We start from the raw sequence: 18,927 nt of genomic DNA, 5'->3' as shown, positions 1-18,927 counted from the left end.
ACATTGGTGTCTGACCAAGTTGTGAGTTTGCACCATATTTCTAACTTGTCTTGTAGGTGGCCAGAATTGTTGGGACATCTCCAGTGCAGTGCACAACTGCTCTGGTGATGGTATTAATGTCCCATGCTCTCCCTATCCTTTTTTTATTTGTATTTCATTCCACTTTCACACACCAGTAACATTCAGACTGCTGGTTTCTCTCTCCACAGATGCTGCCTGACTGATGAGTGTGTTTTTGCTTCATTTCCAACACCTGTCTTATTTCATTTCCAGCAACATCCTGTCATCTTTCCTAATTACTTGGCGTCCATACATAATACAGTGGCCCAGCGGTAGGGTTGCTGCCTTACAGCACTTTCAACGCTAGAGACCCGGGTTCGATCCCAACTACGGGTGCTGTCTGTATGGAGTTTGTACGTTCTCCCCGTGACCTGTCTGTATGGAGTTTGTACGTTCTCCCCGTGACCTGCGTGGATTTTCTCCGAGATCGTCGGTTTGCTCCCACACTCCAAAGACGTACAGGTTTGTGGGCTAATTGGCTTGGTGCGATGTAAATTCTCCCTAATGTGTCAGTGAGGCCGGTGAGCTGAAAGGCCTTTAAACTGAACTAATATTGGTGAGAATTGTTTAAGTTGAAGATTTAAATTTCTATCTGTTTTGTAATGAAAAGGTCGTTTGCAAAGCCTCCTCGACAAGTACAGACAGTGTGTGAATGTATCCTGGTGATGAGAGGCTACAAGGAAATTAACTGGAAATCTGCCAAGGGCATGATGTCAGAAGCATACTTCCTCAAGAGCCTGATGGAAATGGACTGTGATGCTATTGGGCAGACGCAGGTCAAAACTGTGAAAGGTAAATGTAGTGGCAGCAGAATTATCAGAAAACTCTCTGTGCCCAGACCACTGGGTGTGTGTGAAGCTCCCATACCCTGTCTGGCCCAGTCCTTCACAACTGCTCGTTACGTGGAATATTGGGGATGAAACATTACTTGACCCAACCCATTTCTTAGGTGTTTTGGGCCAGGTCCCTTCTTCAGTATTCCCTGCAGTCTGAAGAAGGGGCACGCCTGTAACGTCACCCATCCATGTTCTCCACAGATGCTGCCTGACCCACTGAGTTACTCCAGCACTATGTGAAACGTCACCCATCCATGTTCTCCACAGATGCTGCCTGACCCACTGAGTTACTCCAGCACTCTGTGAAACGTCACCCATCCATGTTCTCCACAGATGCTGCCTGACCCGCTGAGTTACTCCAGCACTCTGTGAAACGTCACCCATCCATGTTCTCCACAGATGCTGCCTGTCCCACTGAGTTACTGCTGTGCGGTTCAATCTATTGTTAAATTCTCTTTCTTGCGGTTTATCTTTCTATTAAATTCTGGATGTGTGCGCTCACCACTAACAGCTCGATACAATTGAGGTGGTTGCTTGGCACTGAGCCGTGAGACAGAGACTCCTTGCTGTGAGATCGAAGGCCAGATGGGGGCAGCAGAGTTCCACACCTGAAGAAAAGTAATTGTTGTGCCCAGCCTGATATGGCCTCCTGCACAAGAGCAGCTGCTTCACTCCAGAACCTTGCACAATCCCCTCATGGGTATGACCTTGTGAACTCTATTCTTTCAGACAGAGAAGCAGAAAGTGCAGGAAACTTCAGCAAGTCAGGCAGCATCTGGAAGGAGCAACAGAGTTATGCCCCTTCGCTCCATAGATGCTGCTGCACCCGCTGAGTTTCTCCAGCATTTTTGTGTACCTTCGATTTTCCAGCACCTGCAGTTCCTTCTTAAACAACAGAGTTATGCCCCTGTCCCACTTAGGAAACATGAACGGAAACCTCTGGAAACTTTGCGCCCCACCCAAGGTTTCCGTGCCGTTCCCGGAGGTTGCAGGTGGTTGCCGGAGATTGCAGGTAGTGGAAGCAGGTAGGGAGACTGACAAAAACCTCCGGGAACCGCACGGAAACCTTGGGCGGGGTGCAAAGTCTCCAGAGGTTTCCGTTCAGGTTTCCTAAGTGGGGCAGGGGCATTAGTGTCTTGGACTGAGGCATTCATTAAAGAGGGAAAACAAGTTTGTTTTCAGTTGCAGAGGTTGTGGGGGACTGGATAGGATAAAGAGAATCTCTCTTCAGAGGGACCCCTGGTTGCCATGGAGATGTTATGAATGAAGCCTGGATTATCATCTATGTTCCTTTGATCATGTTCTCTCTAATTCCCCTCATTAACCTATGAGCTGAATGACTTTGTTTGGAGTTTCCGATCAATACAAGAAGTCAAAACACCCCAGTACTTTGACAGAATTAACAGCAATCTCCCTCTAGATTGCAGATGAATTTTAGAATGTTTTTATTAATAAATAGAACTTAATCTGCACCTCACGGTCTCAAAACTAATCAGTTTTGTACAAACTGTACCTAGGTTTTCTCAAGAATCTGAACACGTCGCTTGATGAAATGCAGGCCATCAGCAGAGCAGGTGCTGGGATGTTGAAGTTTGTCGAGGCTGTTATGGGCTACTGTGATGTGGCCAGAGAGATCAAGCCCAAGCGAGAGAAGGTAGTTCACCCTCAGCAAAGCCACCGGGCTTCTTGTCACCATTCCATAGTTAGTATTGTGCTGGGATGGTCAGCTGGGTGTGTTTGTGCTTCTGTAGGTAGCCAGGCTGGAGCGTAATTACTATCAGAGCAAACGTGATCTAGAGAAGATCCAGGCAGAGCTGGCAGCCATCCAGCATGAGCTACAAGCGCTGAGCAATCGCTACGAGGCAGCAATGAGGGAAAAGCTGCAGCTGCAAGAAGAAGCAGAAATCATGGAGCGTCGATTGGTGGCGGCGGACAAGCTCATTTCTGGGTTGGGCTCGGAAAACGTGCGGTGAGTCCATGCAGGGCTACCTCATGTTGGGCACTGGGTGCAAAATAATCATCAGTGGGATGACACACTGGGAAGCAGAGAGAGAGCAAGGATAGAATACTGAGGATAGATAGACTCTGAGCAGAGCTCCGCAAAGCAGCCTGCACCCTGAGTACAAGTCCATCCACACACTCAGCACCAAATGCAAAAGCTGAGCATTGGAAATTCATCAGAGTCAATATTTCAGATCAATGAGCTGTTGTTGGACGGATTGTGAACTTGCAAGCCAACAGTTCAAACACATGGTGAACACAAAGGCTAACCTGACCTGCAGAAACCCAGGAACCCAGGTACTTTCCAACACAAACAGAAAGCTTTGTCAGTTTTAGATTTTAGAATGGACTAGACTAAGTGGGACCCGTTGGGTCCCAGCATCACATGGGAGGGCTGGTCACCAACGCAATATTTCACCTCTCCACCAATTCCAATATCGTTCGCCGGGGGGGGGGGCTGTCTGTTGTGCTAGTATGGGTGTTGCGTGCCGAAGGTACTGGTTTCCAGAGGGCTAGTATAGACATTGTGGGCCGAATGGATTCTTGGGCTGGCATCCAACTGTTGCAATGATTTAAAAAGCCAAGCCGAGGCAAACAATTGGGCTGCAGCCACTTGACAACCAAAATTGTCATTTTGTGAATTTTGCGAAAACAAACTTTAAAAAAAGGCGAGGCAAACAATTGGGCTGCAGTCATTTTACAGCTGCATCGAGGGGACTCCGTGGAGTAGATGTGCATTCAGTGTTATTTGCAGCTTAGAGCTGTGACCCTCTCGCTTCCTGGGTCTGGCAGAGACTGAGTGAGGCACTACACTTCCGGGTTTTATAGTCCCTCCCCCTGCCACTAGCGGAGGGCAGCAGAGAGAATGGGGAATTTTTTTAAAAACATTAATATCTCTCTGATTTTTCATCGATGGGAAAACCCCTCCGGTCCCGGAAGGCGGAGGGGGGCTCTGAGCAAGGTAGCCAAAAATGACGGCCATTGGTGGCGGCATTCTCTCAGAATTCGCAGCACAGTGGGCCAAAAGCGGTCAAGATCAGACTTTTAGTAATATAAGATTATAATCTGTTGCTAATACTCGACTGAAATATTTCATGAAATGTGGTATTAAGAAATCTCTCTGGATTGTTAACATCAAGTAGTTGGCATTCACTTTCATTTGCCTCCACACAGCTGGACCAATGACTTGGAGGATCTGAAGGTTCGGCGGGTGAAACTATTGGGCGACTGCCTGATGTGTGCTGCCTTTCTGAGTTACGAGGGGGCCTTCAGCTCTGAGTTCCGGCATGAAATGATTTACGACAAGTGGCAGAGCGATATACTGCAGCGTGAAATCCCACTCAGTCAGCCCTTTCGCCTGGAAACCATTCTTACCGATGAAGTTGAAATAAGCAGGTCTGTCCTATCTACTGTTGCTACTGCCTGGGAACATTCCACCACCATCCCTGATCAAGCCACCCACTTCTCCCCATTATGGTTCCATAATAAAGACTCAGCACAGGAGCAGCTCCTTCAGCCCACACATCTGTACAAACATGATGCTGCATTCAACTAATCATACCTACCCGCATGGGACTCATATCCCTCCATTCCCTGCATATCCATGTACCTATCTACAAAGCTCTGAAATGTCACATATCTGCCTCCACCACCATCCCTGCCCCCCCCCCATCATTCTGTATAAAAAACAAAACTTGTCCGCACATCTCCTGTCCTCTAGACTTTGATATATATCCATCCTGCCTTCCTACCATGGAGACTTGCTCTCCTGTATTTGTAATAATTTCAGGACATTTTGAGATGTTTTACAGTCAATGAGATAAGTTTGTATGGTGTAACAATCACATACCTAATTGTAGCACCACTCTAGTTCACAACTCAAGCCTATTCTCACCACAGGCCCCGCAGACTTCTGATTCAGAAACTCATGCAGCTCATCCAACTGAATGAATTGAAGCAAACAGTGTGAGCTGCCAACACGGACATTCTTCCACCAGAAGTGCATCTTCCCCCGAGCCGCTGACTAACCAGACCTACAGAATTCTCCACGGCCTGTTGCCTCCCCTCTGTGCCACTGACCACCTCATTTCCTCCACTACTCCCGCACAGTGTAGTGCACTTGCTGCATAGACTAGTCCAGCAACATCTCGTTAACCCACAGCCTTAAACACAGAGGAGAACACTATCCCAATTTGGAAATATATTCCTCCACTTTGCCACTCGGCTGGACTTTATAACACTCCCGCATTTCAGATTTGGTCTTTCCTAATAACAGCTGTTGATAATTTCTAGTTGCTCCTTAAAACAATGATTTCATTTTCCCGACCCCCGTTTAGTACTTTCTCTGAAAGACTGAATTAAGGGCCTGTCCCTTTTTTCCTCGACCAAACTGAGGCCGCGTGTATGCGGGAACTTCCCTCGAGCATGAAGGAGAGCTCCAGTGACCTCCCAGGACCACGTGTCGACCATGCTGCGAGTTTGAGTCACAAATTAGGTCCGCGGTTGGACAGGCCCTTTATACTTATTCATCATTATCTTCAAACTGAAGGAGTTGTGCTGACTCTTGTCCCATGCAATGTCTAATGTGCCCCCTCCTCCACAAACTGATCACTTACAACATTCTGCTCCACCTCTTGCACTGAGAGTCCTGGTCAATACCAGGGGGGTTAAAGTCACCCACTACAATAGCCCTGTTGCTTTTACATCTTTCCAAAAGTATCTACACATCTGTCAGTGTCGACATCTATCTATCAGCTGAGTGATTATTTCACACATGTTCTGACCTTTTCCCTCTGGGTTTAGGTGGGGTTCAGAGGGTTTACCCCCAGATGAGCTCTCTGTTCAGAACGGCATTCTCACCACCCAGGCCAGTCGCTTCCCACTCTGCATCGACCCGCAGCAGCAGGCCTTAAACTGGATCAAGCGCAAAGAGGCAAAGACCAATTTGAAGGTAAAGTTGTGCATTGAGCTTAGTGTACGTTAATGGCACCAGGACGTGAGTGCGCTGCTGCTGCTGCAAGAATCTGCATGGGCTGGAATCTTGAGCTAAATCTCACCAGCGGGTCGGGCAGCATCTGTGGTGTGGGGCAGAATCTTTGACCCACCTCGTAATTTCATACAGTAGAAACAAGGAACTGCAGCTACATGGTTTACAAAAAAAGACACAAAGTGCTGGAGTAACTCATGCTGTCTGAACCGCTGAGTTACTCCAACATTTTGTTGCAATTTCATGCACTTCAATTGTCTTCCCTCAACCCCTACTTTACAAAGATAACAATCTTGGTTGTGGAGCAGGGGTGGGCACCCTTATTCTGCATCGGGGCCGGGACGCATGTCTGTGAGCGGATGGTGGGCCACATTTATCACGTGTACACATGGATCCCGCCCCAGATGGCAGGCAACAAATCACGTGTTCACAGAAGGTAACTGCTGGAGAAAATGCTGGAGAAACTCAGCGGGTGAGGCAGCCTCATGCAATCCTTGCATGTCTCACCCACTGAGTTTCTACAGCATTTTTGTCTACCTTCGATTTTTTCAGCATCTGCAGTTCTTTCCTAAACGTGTTCACAGAAGGTGCGCGGCAATGCCGGCGGCTTTGCGCAGGATGCGGTACAGACAGAGCTCGGGCGGGCGCTCGGCGGGCCGAATAATTACGGGGGGAAAAAATCCGCCTGTGGGCCAGATGATTTTGGGTTACGGGCCGCATTCGGCCCGGGAGCCCCAGGTCGCCGACCCCTGTTCTAGAGTAACGGAAACAGGTCCTTTGGCCCAACTCAACCATGCTGACTAAGAGGCCCATCTAAACCGATCCTTGAGAATAAGACGGTGCATTCACCCCATCTAGTCCCCTCATGATTTCTATAAAATCATCCCTCAGCCGCCAGGTCTAATGTACTAACCTGCCCAGCCTCTCCCTATAGCTCAGGCCCTCAAGTTCTGACAACTTCCTCAGAAATTGTTTCTGCACTCTTTCCATTATAAAATCATCTTTCCTATTCCACGGTGACCAAAACTGGACCACAATACTTCAGTCTGAAGGAGGGTCTCGACCCGAAACGTCACCCATTCCTTCTCTCCACAGATGCTCCCTGTCCCGCTGAGCTACTTCAGCTTTTTGTGTCTACTTTAAACCATGCACCTACAGTTTTTTCCTACACAATACTTCAAATGCAATCTCACCAATGTCTTCTATAACTGCAACATAACATCCAAACATCTATACTCCAATGCTCTTTATTGAAGGCCACGTATTGAAATGAGCCCTTCAGCCCACCGTCAACCATTGATCACACTACTTCTATGTTATCCCACATTCGCATCACGACCTACAGACTCGGGGTCATTTGCACAGGCCTAACCTATAAACCCACACGTCCTTGAGAAGTGAGAAAACCGGAGCAGCTGGAGAAAACCCATGCTGTCATAGAGACAAGGTACAAAACTCCACACAGATGGCACCAATGGTCCGGATCAAAACCACACTCGTGCTGCTGTGAAGGTGCCACTGTGAAGACAGCAGCAAAATATTAAATCAGCAATTTACACAAATATTCATCTCGCAAAGGTTGGCTTTTAGAGGTTCCATCTAAATATCTCCTTGTTTTTTGTGTCTATAATATGGTATTTCTCTGATTCTGACCATCTTTATTTTTTAAATGACTGATGATCGTTTTCAGATTTCTTCATTTAATGATCCAGATTTCTTGAAGCAATTAGAGATGGCCATCAAGTATGGCTTTCCGTTCCTGTTCCAAGATGTTGATGAGTACATCGATCCAGTCATTGATAATGTCCTGGAAAAGAACATTGAAGGACAAGCAGGCCGTTACTTTGTTCGGCTCGGCGACAAGGAGGTCGACTATGATCCCAACTTCAAAATGTACCTCAATACCAAGCTCGCTAACCCCAAGTACCAACCTGCAGTGTTTGGGAAATCCATGGTGATAAACTACACAGGTAATTTCATCTGTAGTCTAGATCTCCTCAAAATCCTGCTTCATATCTCCCCTACTGTAAGTTTAAAAAATTCTCTCACCCGGAGATTGAGAAACTATTGTTCTTTAACAAGGCTTTTATTTCCTTCAAGCAGCATAAAGCCAATCATGTGTTTAAAGAACACTGCGGAATTTCAGCAAACTGGAATTAGAACTTAGAACAGTACAGCACAGGAACAAACCCATAATGTCTGTACCAAACCTGATGCCAAGGCCAACCCTTATCAGCCTGCATAATCTATATCAGCCCATTCCCTGCATGACCATGTGCCTGGTGCTGAGCCAGGTGTCTGGTGCTGAGCCAGGTGTGTCTGGAGGTCTGGAGGTTATTTGACAGAGCCATTGAGAGATGCAGAAGATAAACGGAGCCTTTGGCTCATGGTGCATGGCATTCATCAGGCACTCATGATATTCCCATCATCTCCCACATCACCCAAATTCAACCACTCAATGGTACATCAGAACAAGTTAGGATGCCCAGCTAGACAACCATCTACATGGGTTTGGGATGTGGGAAGAAACTGGAGAACCTGGGGAAACTTGTTCAGTTGCAGGAAGAACGTGCAAACTCCACACAGACAGTAGCCGAGGTCAGAATACAAGCCAAGTTGCTGGAGCTGTAACTCTGGTTTCCGTGACGCCAATCTTGTCTTATTCTTGCTGCACATTTGTTGGAAGCACTATTTTTGAACAGAATGTTTATTTGGTGATAATATTGGTAGGATTGGTTTCCTGGGAGTTGTTGCAGATTCTGACTTTCTTCCTACAGTGACGTTAAGTGGTCTGGAAGATCAGTTACTGAGTGTTATTGTGGCATTTGAGCGGAGAGAACTGGAGGAGCAGAGGGAGCGTTTGATCAAGGAAACTAGTGAGAATAAGAAGCTGCTAAAGGATCTGGAGGATTCTCTTTTACGTGAACTTGCAACTTCCACTGGCAACATGCTGGATAACGTTGAACTGGTCGAAACTCTAGAAGAAACCAAGACTAAAGCTACTGAGGTAAACAATTGCCCTGATCTCTCTTGGCATTACAGTGGCAGCAGAGGCTGCTAGTTTCTTCCCTTGCCCCTTGTCCATGAGGCCATAGGGAGCCCAGAGTCCCCAACTCCGTAGAAAAGGTGAGGAGAGAATGGTGGGCAGATGGAGTCAAGTGGGGCGGGTGGGTGGGTACAGAGAGCAGCAGAGGCTGGGAGGTTGTTAGTGGAAACATCAAGTGAAAGGAAGGTGGAGCCAGACAAGGGAGCAGTAGGGACAAGGGATAGCGAGCCCAGTAAGATAAGCTGTGTGTGTCATAGGCTGCGTGTGTCAGATAGGCTGAGTGCGAGAGGACTGGGTGGGTCAGTGGGACAGAGGGTGGAGGTTGCCAGTAATTGGAGAATTGAGTCTTCATGCCGTTGGTCAGTGGAATGTAAGGTGGCGCCGTGTATCGATCCTCACTGTATTTATGGTCAACAATCAGAACCAATGAAGATTAAATGGAAAATAATAAAGGCTGAAAACCTCAGCGGGCTCTGGGAGACTGACTACAAAGCTAGCATACATAGACATGATGGGCCAAAGGGCCTGTTTGCATCCAGACAAAGAGAACAACAGCTATGTAGAGCAGTGTCAGTAACGGTTTATGTTATTCTACACTAAACAAAATATTTTATTAATATAAACTCTTTCCTGCTGGCAGGTGTCTGAAAAGCTAAAGCTGGCTGCAAAGACTGCAATAGATATAGACAAGTTGAGAGATGGGTATCGACCCGCTGCCAGGAGGGGAGCCATTTTGTTTTTTGTCTTGTCGGAGATGGCCCTGGTTAACAATATGTACCAATATTCTTTGTCATCTTTCCTGGATGTCTTTGACTTATCCCTTCGTAAGTCTTTGCCTGACTCTATACTTCAAAAGCGACTGAAGAACATCATGAATGCATTGACTCTGAATGTATATAATTACGGCTGCACAGGTTAGTGTTGTCGATGTTGATACAATATTCATGTTCCTGGAATGTATTGAAGGTGGCCACTTGAGTGTTACCTTACAATTGACTGTCACATAAATGGCATTTTTATACGGCTTTTACTGTCCATGTGTTGATGTCAGTGGTAGGACTTGTCCTAGAGTCAGAGTTAAGGGTCCATGAATGATGTTTGTTGATGCAAGGTGACGTGGAAGTGCTCCTTACGTTGGTTATGGGAGCTTGCAGTCCTCAAGCTGCCTGTGTTTCCGGCCACTAGTGACTACACTCCTCAACCCAAGGTCATTCATTGACCATGAAGTTCTGTCATGAAGAAGCTGGGAAATGCAAGGCCACCTTTTATTCCAGGCACTGCCTGACTAACTTCCTCAACCTCAGCTCTGGCCCCTTTCTGAAAGATCTGCTTCAAAGATGACTCTGTCACTCGCTTGTGCTCACTCTGTTATTACCTCCTTTGATATAATCTCTATTTTACCTGTGAAATGTCAGGGTGTTTACCTGTGTGAATGTGAATCATAGCTTCACATTGGTTAAATATGGAATGACTTGGAAATGTGAACTTCATGTGGCTAACTACAGATTGTGTCAGTAAACAAGAAAGATGCCTCTCAGGACATCCCAAAGCACTGCACCAGTGGTTAACCAGTAGTTAGCACCAGTAGTCAACCAGTAGTTAACTAGTAGTTAGCACCTGCAGTTAACCAGTAGTTAGCACACAGTTAACTAGTAGTTATCACTTGCAGTTAACCAATAGTTAGCACCAGTAATCAGCACCAATAGTTAACCAGTAGACAGCATCGGTAGTTTACCAGTAGTTAGCAACAGTAGTCAGTACTGGTAGTTAACCAGTAGTTAGCACCGGTGCATCGCATTTTTAGTAATGGTGTGTGATATTAAGGCCTGGTGCTCATCTGTGGGATCATGGTCTAAGGAGGTGTCTAAGAGTTATCGCTTGGCCTCAGTCCAGGAGAGGTCAGCGCGCCAGACTACCATTTTTAGTAATGGTGGGTGATATTTTTTACACTGGTAGTTAGCACCGGTAGTTAACCAGTAGTTAGCATCGGTAGTTAGCATTGTCATGTTGATTGGTTTTGGATCACAGTCAGAGTATCAGTCGACCTCTGACCTTCACTGTAGCTGACCCAGTATTATTGTTTTGACTACCAGTTGAGAAGCTACTGCCTGCAGAACTGTCTTTCTTCACCTTAGATAACACTCAACATAGACAGTAACCTTTCCCTTGTGCCTGCAGGCCTGTTTGAGAAGCATAAGTTGCTGTTTGCTTTCAACATGACGATTAAGTTGCAGCAGGCCGAGCAGCACGTCCCACAGGAAGAGCTGGAGTTTTTCCTCAAAGGTACTTCACCTGTCAGAGCTGGATGTGTGCTTTAAAGGCTTCGAAATAAAGATCAATTAAGATAATCTGATGCAATCTGCAAATTAACTACACATTCTCATTAAGTAATATCAAGAGGAATGTGAACTTTGGATTCACTTTGCAGCAGAACTATAGGTGTCATGAATATTTTCAATGCCAGATTACTTTACTCTGCAAAACCTGGAATAACTCCCCAAACTAAATCTCCCAATCATCTGCTCCTGCAAAGAATTGCTCATGAGTAAGTATTGAGCAACAACAACAAAAAATGCTGCAGGAAGCATCTGTGGAGGAAATGGACAGACTCAGTGGGTCAGGCATCATCTGTGGAGAGAATGGACAGATAATCTTTCAAGTCGGGACCCTTCTTCAGACTGATCCATTCTTCAGTTGAAGAAGGGCGCTGACCCTAAATGAAATCCGTCTATTCCTTCCACAGATGATGCCTGACCTGCTGAGGTCATAAGGAATAGAAGTAAAAATGGGTCCCTTTCAGAATGGCAGGCAGTAACTAGTGGGGTACCGCAAGGCTCAGGGCTGGGACCGCAGTGACTAGTGGGGTACCGCAAGGCTCAGGGCTGGGACCGCAGTAACTAGTGGGGTACCGCAAGGCTCAGGGCTGGGACCGCAGTGACTAGTTGGGTGCCGCAAGGCTCAGTGCTGGGACCGCAGTGACTAGTGGGGTACCGCAAGGCTCAGGGCTGGGACCGCAGTGACTAGTGGGGTACCGCAAGGCTCAGGGCTGGGACCGCAGCTATTTACAATATACATCAATGATTTAGATGAAGGGATTCAAAGTAACATTTGCAAATTTGCAGATGACACAAAGCTGGGTGGCAGTGTGAACTGTGAGGAGGATGCTATGAGGATGCAGGATGACTTGGACAGGTTGGGTGAGTGGGCAGATGCATGGCAGATACAGTTTAATGTGGATAAATGTGAGGCTATCCACTTTGGTGGAAAAAACAGGAAGGCAGATTATTATCTGAATGGTGTAGTTGTGAAAATCACTCACTTGAAAGTAAGCATGTAGGTACAGAAGGCACTGAAGAATGCTAATGGCATGTTGGCCTTCATAACAAGAGGAGTTGAGTATAGGTGCAAAGAGGTCCTTTTGCAATTGTACAGGGGCCTAGTGAGACCCCACCTGGAGTATTGTGCACAGTTTTGGTCTCCAAATTTGAGGAAGGACATTCTTGCTATTGAGGGAGTGCAGCGTAGGTTCACCAGGTTAATTCCCGGGTCTGTCATATGTGGATAGAATGGAGCGGCAGGGCTTGTATACTCTGGAGTGTAGAAGGATGAGAGGGAATCTTATTGAAACATGTAGGATTATTAAGGGTTTGGACACACTAGAGGCAGGAAACATGTCCCGATGTTGGGGGAGTCCAGAACCAGGGGCCACAGTTTAAGAATAAGGATTAAGCCATTTTGAACGGAGATGAGGAATCGCCTTTTCACATAGAGCGTTGTGAGTCTGTGAAATTCTCTGCCTCAGTGGGTGGTGGAGGCCGGTTCTCTGGATACTTTCAAGAGAGAGCTAGATTGTGGATGATCAGCCATGATCACATTGAATGGCTGGTACTGGCTAGAAGGGCTGAATGGCCTACTCCTGCACCTATTGTCTATGGTGACCACACGACTAGTGTCAGCCTCACTAGTGTCAGCGCAACTCACACACACACACGCCACGGCAGCTCCTCTGCAGTGAGACAGCTGTGCGACACTGGGGAAACACTGGCTCTGCACTGTACTGCATCATCAGTCATTAACAAGAATACGGCAAGATATATACAGCATTTATCCTGTACACACCATTGGAAGTGAAGATTTAATTTCTGATTGTAATCAGTTTCATAGATCAGATTTAGTAATTTTGTTTGAGTTTTTAAATATTGTATTTTTAACTGTTCTAACAAAGGGCTATTGATCAGAGAACATTAGCTCAGGTTTGTTTTCTGACTTGCTATTTCCTACATTTTTCTTTACGATATCCGCAATCTTTGTGTCTACGAGAAGGTTTCTGTTTTTACAGTTTATTATTTGGAATACGATAATATTTAGAACTGTGTAAATTGTGTTTATGAATAATGTAATTTAATTTAAAACACTGGATCAATAATTGCTGTTAATGGATGCTGGTTTCCTGTAAACTGTTGCTGTGAGTATTATTATTCCAGTTAATTCAGCACGGATACTCTGTAGAAAGGTTTTTTGCAAACCATAAATATTTGATGCCATCTGCTTCCAGTAAGCAGTGCGTACGTGAGAGACCCTTGTTGCTTCAGCATGATGAGTGCGTTATTGATTACCCCAAGTATCGGTGACAATTTTGTATCTGTGCCTCTCTGGCACACTTGCAGCATGCAGCCGCACTGCGATGCAGGAACGCTGCAGTGCATGAGCTCCTCAAGCCCACAAATCAGACCCACAGCGTCTTCAGCTCAGGCCTCTGGTCCATCCTGATCACTGCTGTGCACGAACTGACACGGCACGTGGCAAAACTTGCCAACCTCTTTTTACAAGTATTCCTTTTATTACTTATTACAGAGCACCAATTTTATTTATATGCTCAAACTAAAATATTTGTTAGACGATGCAAAATATTGCAGTAGTGATATGCAAGGAATCATAGGTACCGCCCAGAAGCAGAATGTGATGTCTATCTAAGGTCATTCTGTTTACCTGCGTTAGGCCTGTATCCAAGTACCTACATTGTACATCCCTGTACCTGCCCTAACCCTAACCATTGATGATGATTGAAGTTAGGTTCTGCAATGTTTGAACATTACAAACAGAATCATCCATACTTGCCCCAAAATATTCAACCCTTTCTACATTTCATCCTATAATGTCGCCACCTGGAAACGTAATCACTGTGTTTTTCCACAGATCCCACCTGACTTGCTGACTATTTTGAACCTTTTCTCTTTTTGGTTGTGATATTCTGGTGGCATTGGTGTGGTTGGTTTGATAATTGATTGGACAAACTGCTGGACATGTGGTAGATTGGTGCCCACACTAAGCCTGTCTTTGCATCTGACAGGAAACATATCTCTGGAGAAAAGCAAGCGGCCAAAGCCATGCCCCTGGCTCCCGGATCAGGGCTGGGAAGATATCATTCATCTTGCAGCCAGTTTTCCACAGCAGTTTGCATCACTTGCAGATGACCTGCAATTGAATAAGAAGGTCTGGCAAAATGTAAGTAGCATCTCACTGTAATAAATCCCTTTGCCAAAGCCTAGACAGACATGCACTTGGTGAATGCAAAAGGAGGTGTGTGGTTTGTAGCTCAACAATTGAGAACAGATTGACCATCATCCCCACTGACACAAGAGCTCACTGACCTGGGTTAAGAGCAATACTGTGGGACACAGACAACACAGCTGGGAATGTCACGTACCCAGATAGTGAGAAAGATTGTCTGAGCTGGGTCACACCCTACATGAGAACAGTCAAGCTATGGGCAAGCACAACAGCTCGTGCAAGGAGAACAGTACCAGAGTGCAGAATACGGTGTTTCAACTACACAGAAAGTGCAGGTAGAAAATAGTGCAAGGGCTGCAATGAGGTAGGTTGGGTGATCAGAACTACATCCTTAGCACATGAGAGGTCCGTTCAATAGTGTGTTGACAGTGGGGAAGAAGCTGTTCCTGGATCTGGCCATCACTTCGTGGAGACGAAGAGATTGTCTGACTGGACAATACAAGTGTTGATATTAAATAAATAGATGAAGGTGTTATAATTCTCCTGCTAAAGTGGGTGAATGAGCTCTGGTGTACGTCAGTAGTTGCACACAGTTGCTGAGTGTTTGCTTCTGTCTCCTGTAGTGGTATGACCTCGATGCCCCTGAACAAGTGGAATTCCCGATCCACTATAAGGACACGCTGAACAGTTTCCAGAAGTTGCTGCTGCTGCGCTGTTTCCGTGTGGATCGCGTGTACCGTGCAGTGATGGACTACATCGCTGTCACCATCGGAGAGAAGTAAGTGTTGTGGCTTCTCACACTTCATCTTATTCTCCTCCCCCCCCCCCATAGTCCTGGATCATCAGAAGAGAGGAGTTGTCTTTGTTTCTCCCTCATCAGTTGGGCTCCTACTGTATTGTCCAGCTCGAAGCTGCACCTTCTTGGCTCTCTGACCAGAAGCAAACTAGGACCCAATTAAGATGTTTACAGTGTCATCAACAACCTCTTCCCGTGTCTGTTGCTGTTGTAAAGGCTGAGAACATTTGTAAGCTACCAAGGCACAGCGTAACTGTGAGTGTGTGTTCAGTCTAGTAGTGGGTGCAGTGTTGGCTAATGGTGAGGACCCACTCTGAACCAGGTGTGATGTGCTATACAGGAATGTGGAAAACATCCTTGTATTTATCTCACATTAACTATACATTTGGATATAAGGACCTTGATAATGTTGGTGAGCTGACCAACAGTCAGATCCTTCGGGCAATTCCTGCGTTCATTTTAGACTCTGTTATCCTGTTACCTCGAGTAAGATGTTTAGTTAGATATCCATAATGATCCACAATGATCCAGTTTGATGTCACTAATGAGCCGTGTTCTTTTGCCCCAGGTTTGTGCAACCGCCTGTCATCAGTTTTGAGGCGATCTTTGAGCAGAGCACGGCTAACTCACCCATTGTCTTCATCCTCAGCCCTGGCTCTGATCCAGCTTCTGACTTGTCCAAGCTGGCTGAGCGCTCAGGGTTCGGAACAAGTCGACTAAAGTTCCTTGCTATGGGACAAGGACAAGAGAAGGTATAGAAACCATGGCTGTTCCTTGCATTAATGAGAAAGCTCTTTAGCCGCTGATTAACCTGTGCGTTTTCACATCACCGAGTGTCTGATTATTTGAAGTTAATGTGTGTCATATGGGTATGTGCCTGTTGTAATGTAGGAGTCCACACTGTATCACTCTTACATTAGGTTAGGGTAATGACTCTAGGGGCAGTGTGATGTTCACACTGTATCACTCTATGACTCGAGCATGCTGTGCACACTGCAGTGCTGGTTATCATGGGCACATGATTTTCTTGCTGGATGGTAGGGCTGTGGATGAGTGAGCAGGGAAGTCACACGTTCACATTGTGAGATATCCCACCTTCCTCACTTTATCACTTCTAGTAGTTGGTTCAAATGCACAACGTTACGTGTATGCCTGGCTGAAAGAATTAGCCAGTTATTCTGCCCAGAGAAGATGTGATTGTTGGGTGTGATAGGGCAGGACCAGGAATGTCTCAGTGGTGATGCTGAGCACGAGGTGGGTGTGGGGTTCAGGCACTGAGCCTCCCCTAAACCCAGACCAATGCTGATTGCTCCTTAATGCAATCCACATTGAAGTAGCAGGATAGCAGCATATCTATCATTTTACACCAGCTATATATTGGACTATGCAGGATGTCCATCAGATAAACAGACCCTTGGATCTGTTCAATCTGTGGTGAGATACTCCATGTTCTACTCCATCATTCCTCATTCTGACCCTCCTTCCCATCTCCCCTCTGGTCCAACCCCCTCATAAACAACTGCCTGTTCAACATTCTCACCACTGTTTAGGTAAATAAGCTTCACCTGAGTTGCCATTGACACAGCGCCCGCGTTTTAAAGTAAGTCTGAAGGCAGGATAATGATCCACAAGAATGGTCTGCTATTTCAGTGTCCCGCCGCACTCAGCTGCTTGCTCCCCTCCCTCTGTGTTGCAGGTAGCGTTACAGTTGCTGGAGACAGCTGTAGCTCGTGGACAGTGGCTGATGCTGCAGAACTGCCACCTGCTTGTGCGCTGGCTGAAGGAGTTGGAGAAGGCACTGGAGTTGATTCACAAACCTCACCCCGACTTCCGCTTGTGGCTCACCACTGACCCAATCCAAGACTTTCCCATTGGAATACTCCAGAACTCACTGAAGGTACATCCAACCATCTTTGTACTCAACGATGATGAATGTCAACATAAGCCCTTGGTCAATGTGGGGACTGAGGGGGGATGCTGAGCTCAAGGTGAAGATTCTTCAGACGGGGGGGGCGAATGAGGAGAAATTTCATTGTTGAGAAGATTGAGATGTATGGCTCTCGGTACAGAAGCCTGTCAATGCCCAGACACCCAGTCAATGCCCAGACACCCAGTCAATGCCCAGTCACCCAGTCAATGCCCAGTCACCCAGTCAATGCCCAGTCAATGCCCAGACACCCAGTCAATGCCCGATTGGGAAAGGGTCAATGCCCAGCGACCCCTAATGCCCAGACACCCAGTCATGCCCTGTCAATACCCAGGACACCCAGTCAATGTGCAGCACCCAGTCAATGCCCAGACACCCAGTCAATGGTATGTTAGCCCAGTCAATGCCCAGGGATGCCCAGACAGTCAATGCAGGGAGGTTCAATGCCCTGTCAATACCCAGGGTCTTGGTCAATGCCCCACACCTGGAGTCAATGCCCGTACACCCAGTCAATGCCCTGTCAATACCCAGACACCCAGTCAATGCCCAGACACCCAGTCAATGCCCAGACACCCAGTCAATGCCCTGTCAATACCCAGACACCCAGTCAATGCCCAGACACCCAGTCATGCCCAGACACTGATTCAATGGGATGTCAGGACTGTCTTATCAATGCCCAACACCCAGTGGATGACTTGGTCAATGCCCTCACCCAGTCAATTTAGAAGATTGAGATGGGAGTCTTATAGACACCCAGTCAATGCCCAGACAATGGGTTGGACCATGTCAATGCCCAGGACCCATTGTGCCCTGTCAATACCCAGACACCCAGGTCATGGGGACACCCAGTTAAGCCCAGACAGGGGGAATGCCTTTAAAACCGCCCAGAGACCCAGTCAATGCCCACACAGAGAGTCAATGAATCTGCCCTGGAACCCTCAATGCCCAGACACCCAGTCAATGCCCAGTCAATACCCAGACACCCAGTCAATGCCCAGACACCCAGTCAATGCCCAGACAACCACCCAACACCCAGTCAATACCCAGACACCCAGTCAATGCCCTGTCAATGGAGAGACCCAGTCATGCCCGTCAATGCCCTGTCAATGTTGGACCCACTCATGCCCAGACACCCAGTCAATGTGAATGGACACCCAGTCAATGCCCGAACACCCAGTCAATGCCCTGTAATACCCTAGCACCCACTCAATTTCCATGTTTCCATGTCAATTCCAGACACCCAGTCAATGCCTATGTGCAAAGTTGAGATGGACGGATATGGGAGTAGGGCAGGAAAATGGGCTCAGCTGCGATCCCTTTGACCTGTGGAACAAGTTCAAAGGTTGAAGGACCTACTATGCAGCCCCCCCCCCCCCCCCCCACCAGTCCTGTGTGACTCTGCAGCCCCCCCCCTCCCCAGGCACTGTTCTACAAGGAGGTGTAACACCTGTCCCTTCACCGAAATACCTAAACGCCCTTTCAAGTGCATCAGAGGTTGACACACCTCTTCCCAACTGATCTACTGCATCTGATGCTCCTGATGCGGCCTCCCCTGTGTTGGTGCAACCAAGCGTAGACTTGGTGACTGTTTTGGCAGAGCTCCTGTGCCCTATCCGTACCCACTGGCTGTCCATTGCTATGGAAAGGCCAAACACACATCTGAAGAGCAACGTCTGGTATCCCAGAGGAAGCTTCCATACCAGTGGGAAGGGCATTGAATGTGCCAATCTCAGACTGGTAATGCTACCAGTAACAGGTCACTGT

The 18,927-nt window shown here is 47.0% G+C and overlaps 1 protein-coding gene across 1 annotated transcript in view; it reads left to right on the top strand.

The window, feature by feature from the left end:
* Window positions 1–18,927, top strand: part of dnah10 (dynein axonemal heavy chain 10) — a 123,036-nt gene that overhangs the window by 93,084 nt on the left and 11,025 nt on the right. The window contains exons 59-71 of the mRNA XM_055655466.1: window positions 671–852; window positions 2,414–2,550; window positions 2,648–2,865; window positions 4,071–4,292; window positions 5,700–5,847; window positions 7,574–7,853; window positions 8,661–8,890; window positions 9,570–9,843; window positions 11,108–11,212; window positions 14,280–14,434; window positions 15,064–15,218; window positions 15,805–15,988; window positions 16,933–17,133. Of these exons, the coding sequence (XP_055511441.1) occupies window positions 671–852; window positions 2,414–2,550; window positions 2,648–2,865; window positions 4,071–4,292; window positions 5,700–5,847; window positions 7,574–7,853; window positions 8,661–8,890; window positions 9,570–9,843; window positions 11,108–11,212; window positions 14,280–14,434; window positions 15,064–15,218; window positions 15,805–15,988; window positions 16,933–17,133 (2,491 nt within the window). The remainder of the gene's footprint in view (window positions 1–670; window positions 853–2,413; window positions 2,551–2,647; window positions 2,866–4,070; window positions 4,293–5,699; window positions 5,848–7,573; window positions 7,854–8,660; window positions 8,891–9,569; window positions 9,844–11,107; window positions 11,213–14,279; window positions 14,435–15,063; window positions 15,219–15,804; window positions 15,989–16,932; window positions 17,134–18,927) is intronic.

The sequence above is a fragment of the Leucoraja erinacea genome, chromosome 25, assembly GCF_028641065.1.
Source record: "Leucoraja erinacea ecotype New England chromosome 25, Leri_hhj_1, whole genome shotgun sequence".
NCBI lineage: Eukaryota > Metazoa > Chordata > Chondrichthyes > Rajiformes > Rajidae > Leucoraja > Leucoraja erinaceus.
Note: the sequence above shows the minus strand (reverse complement) of the source record. Positions and strands in the feature narration are given on the sequence as shown.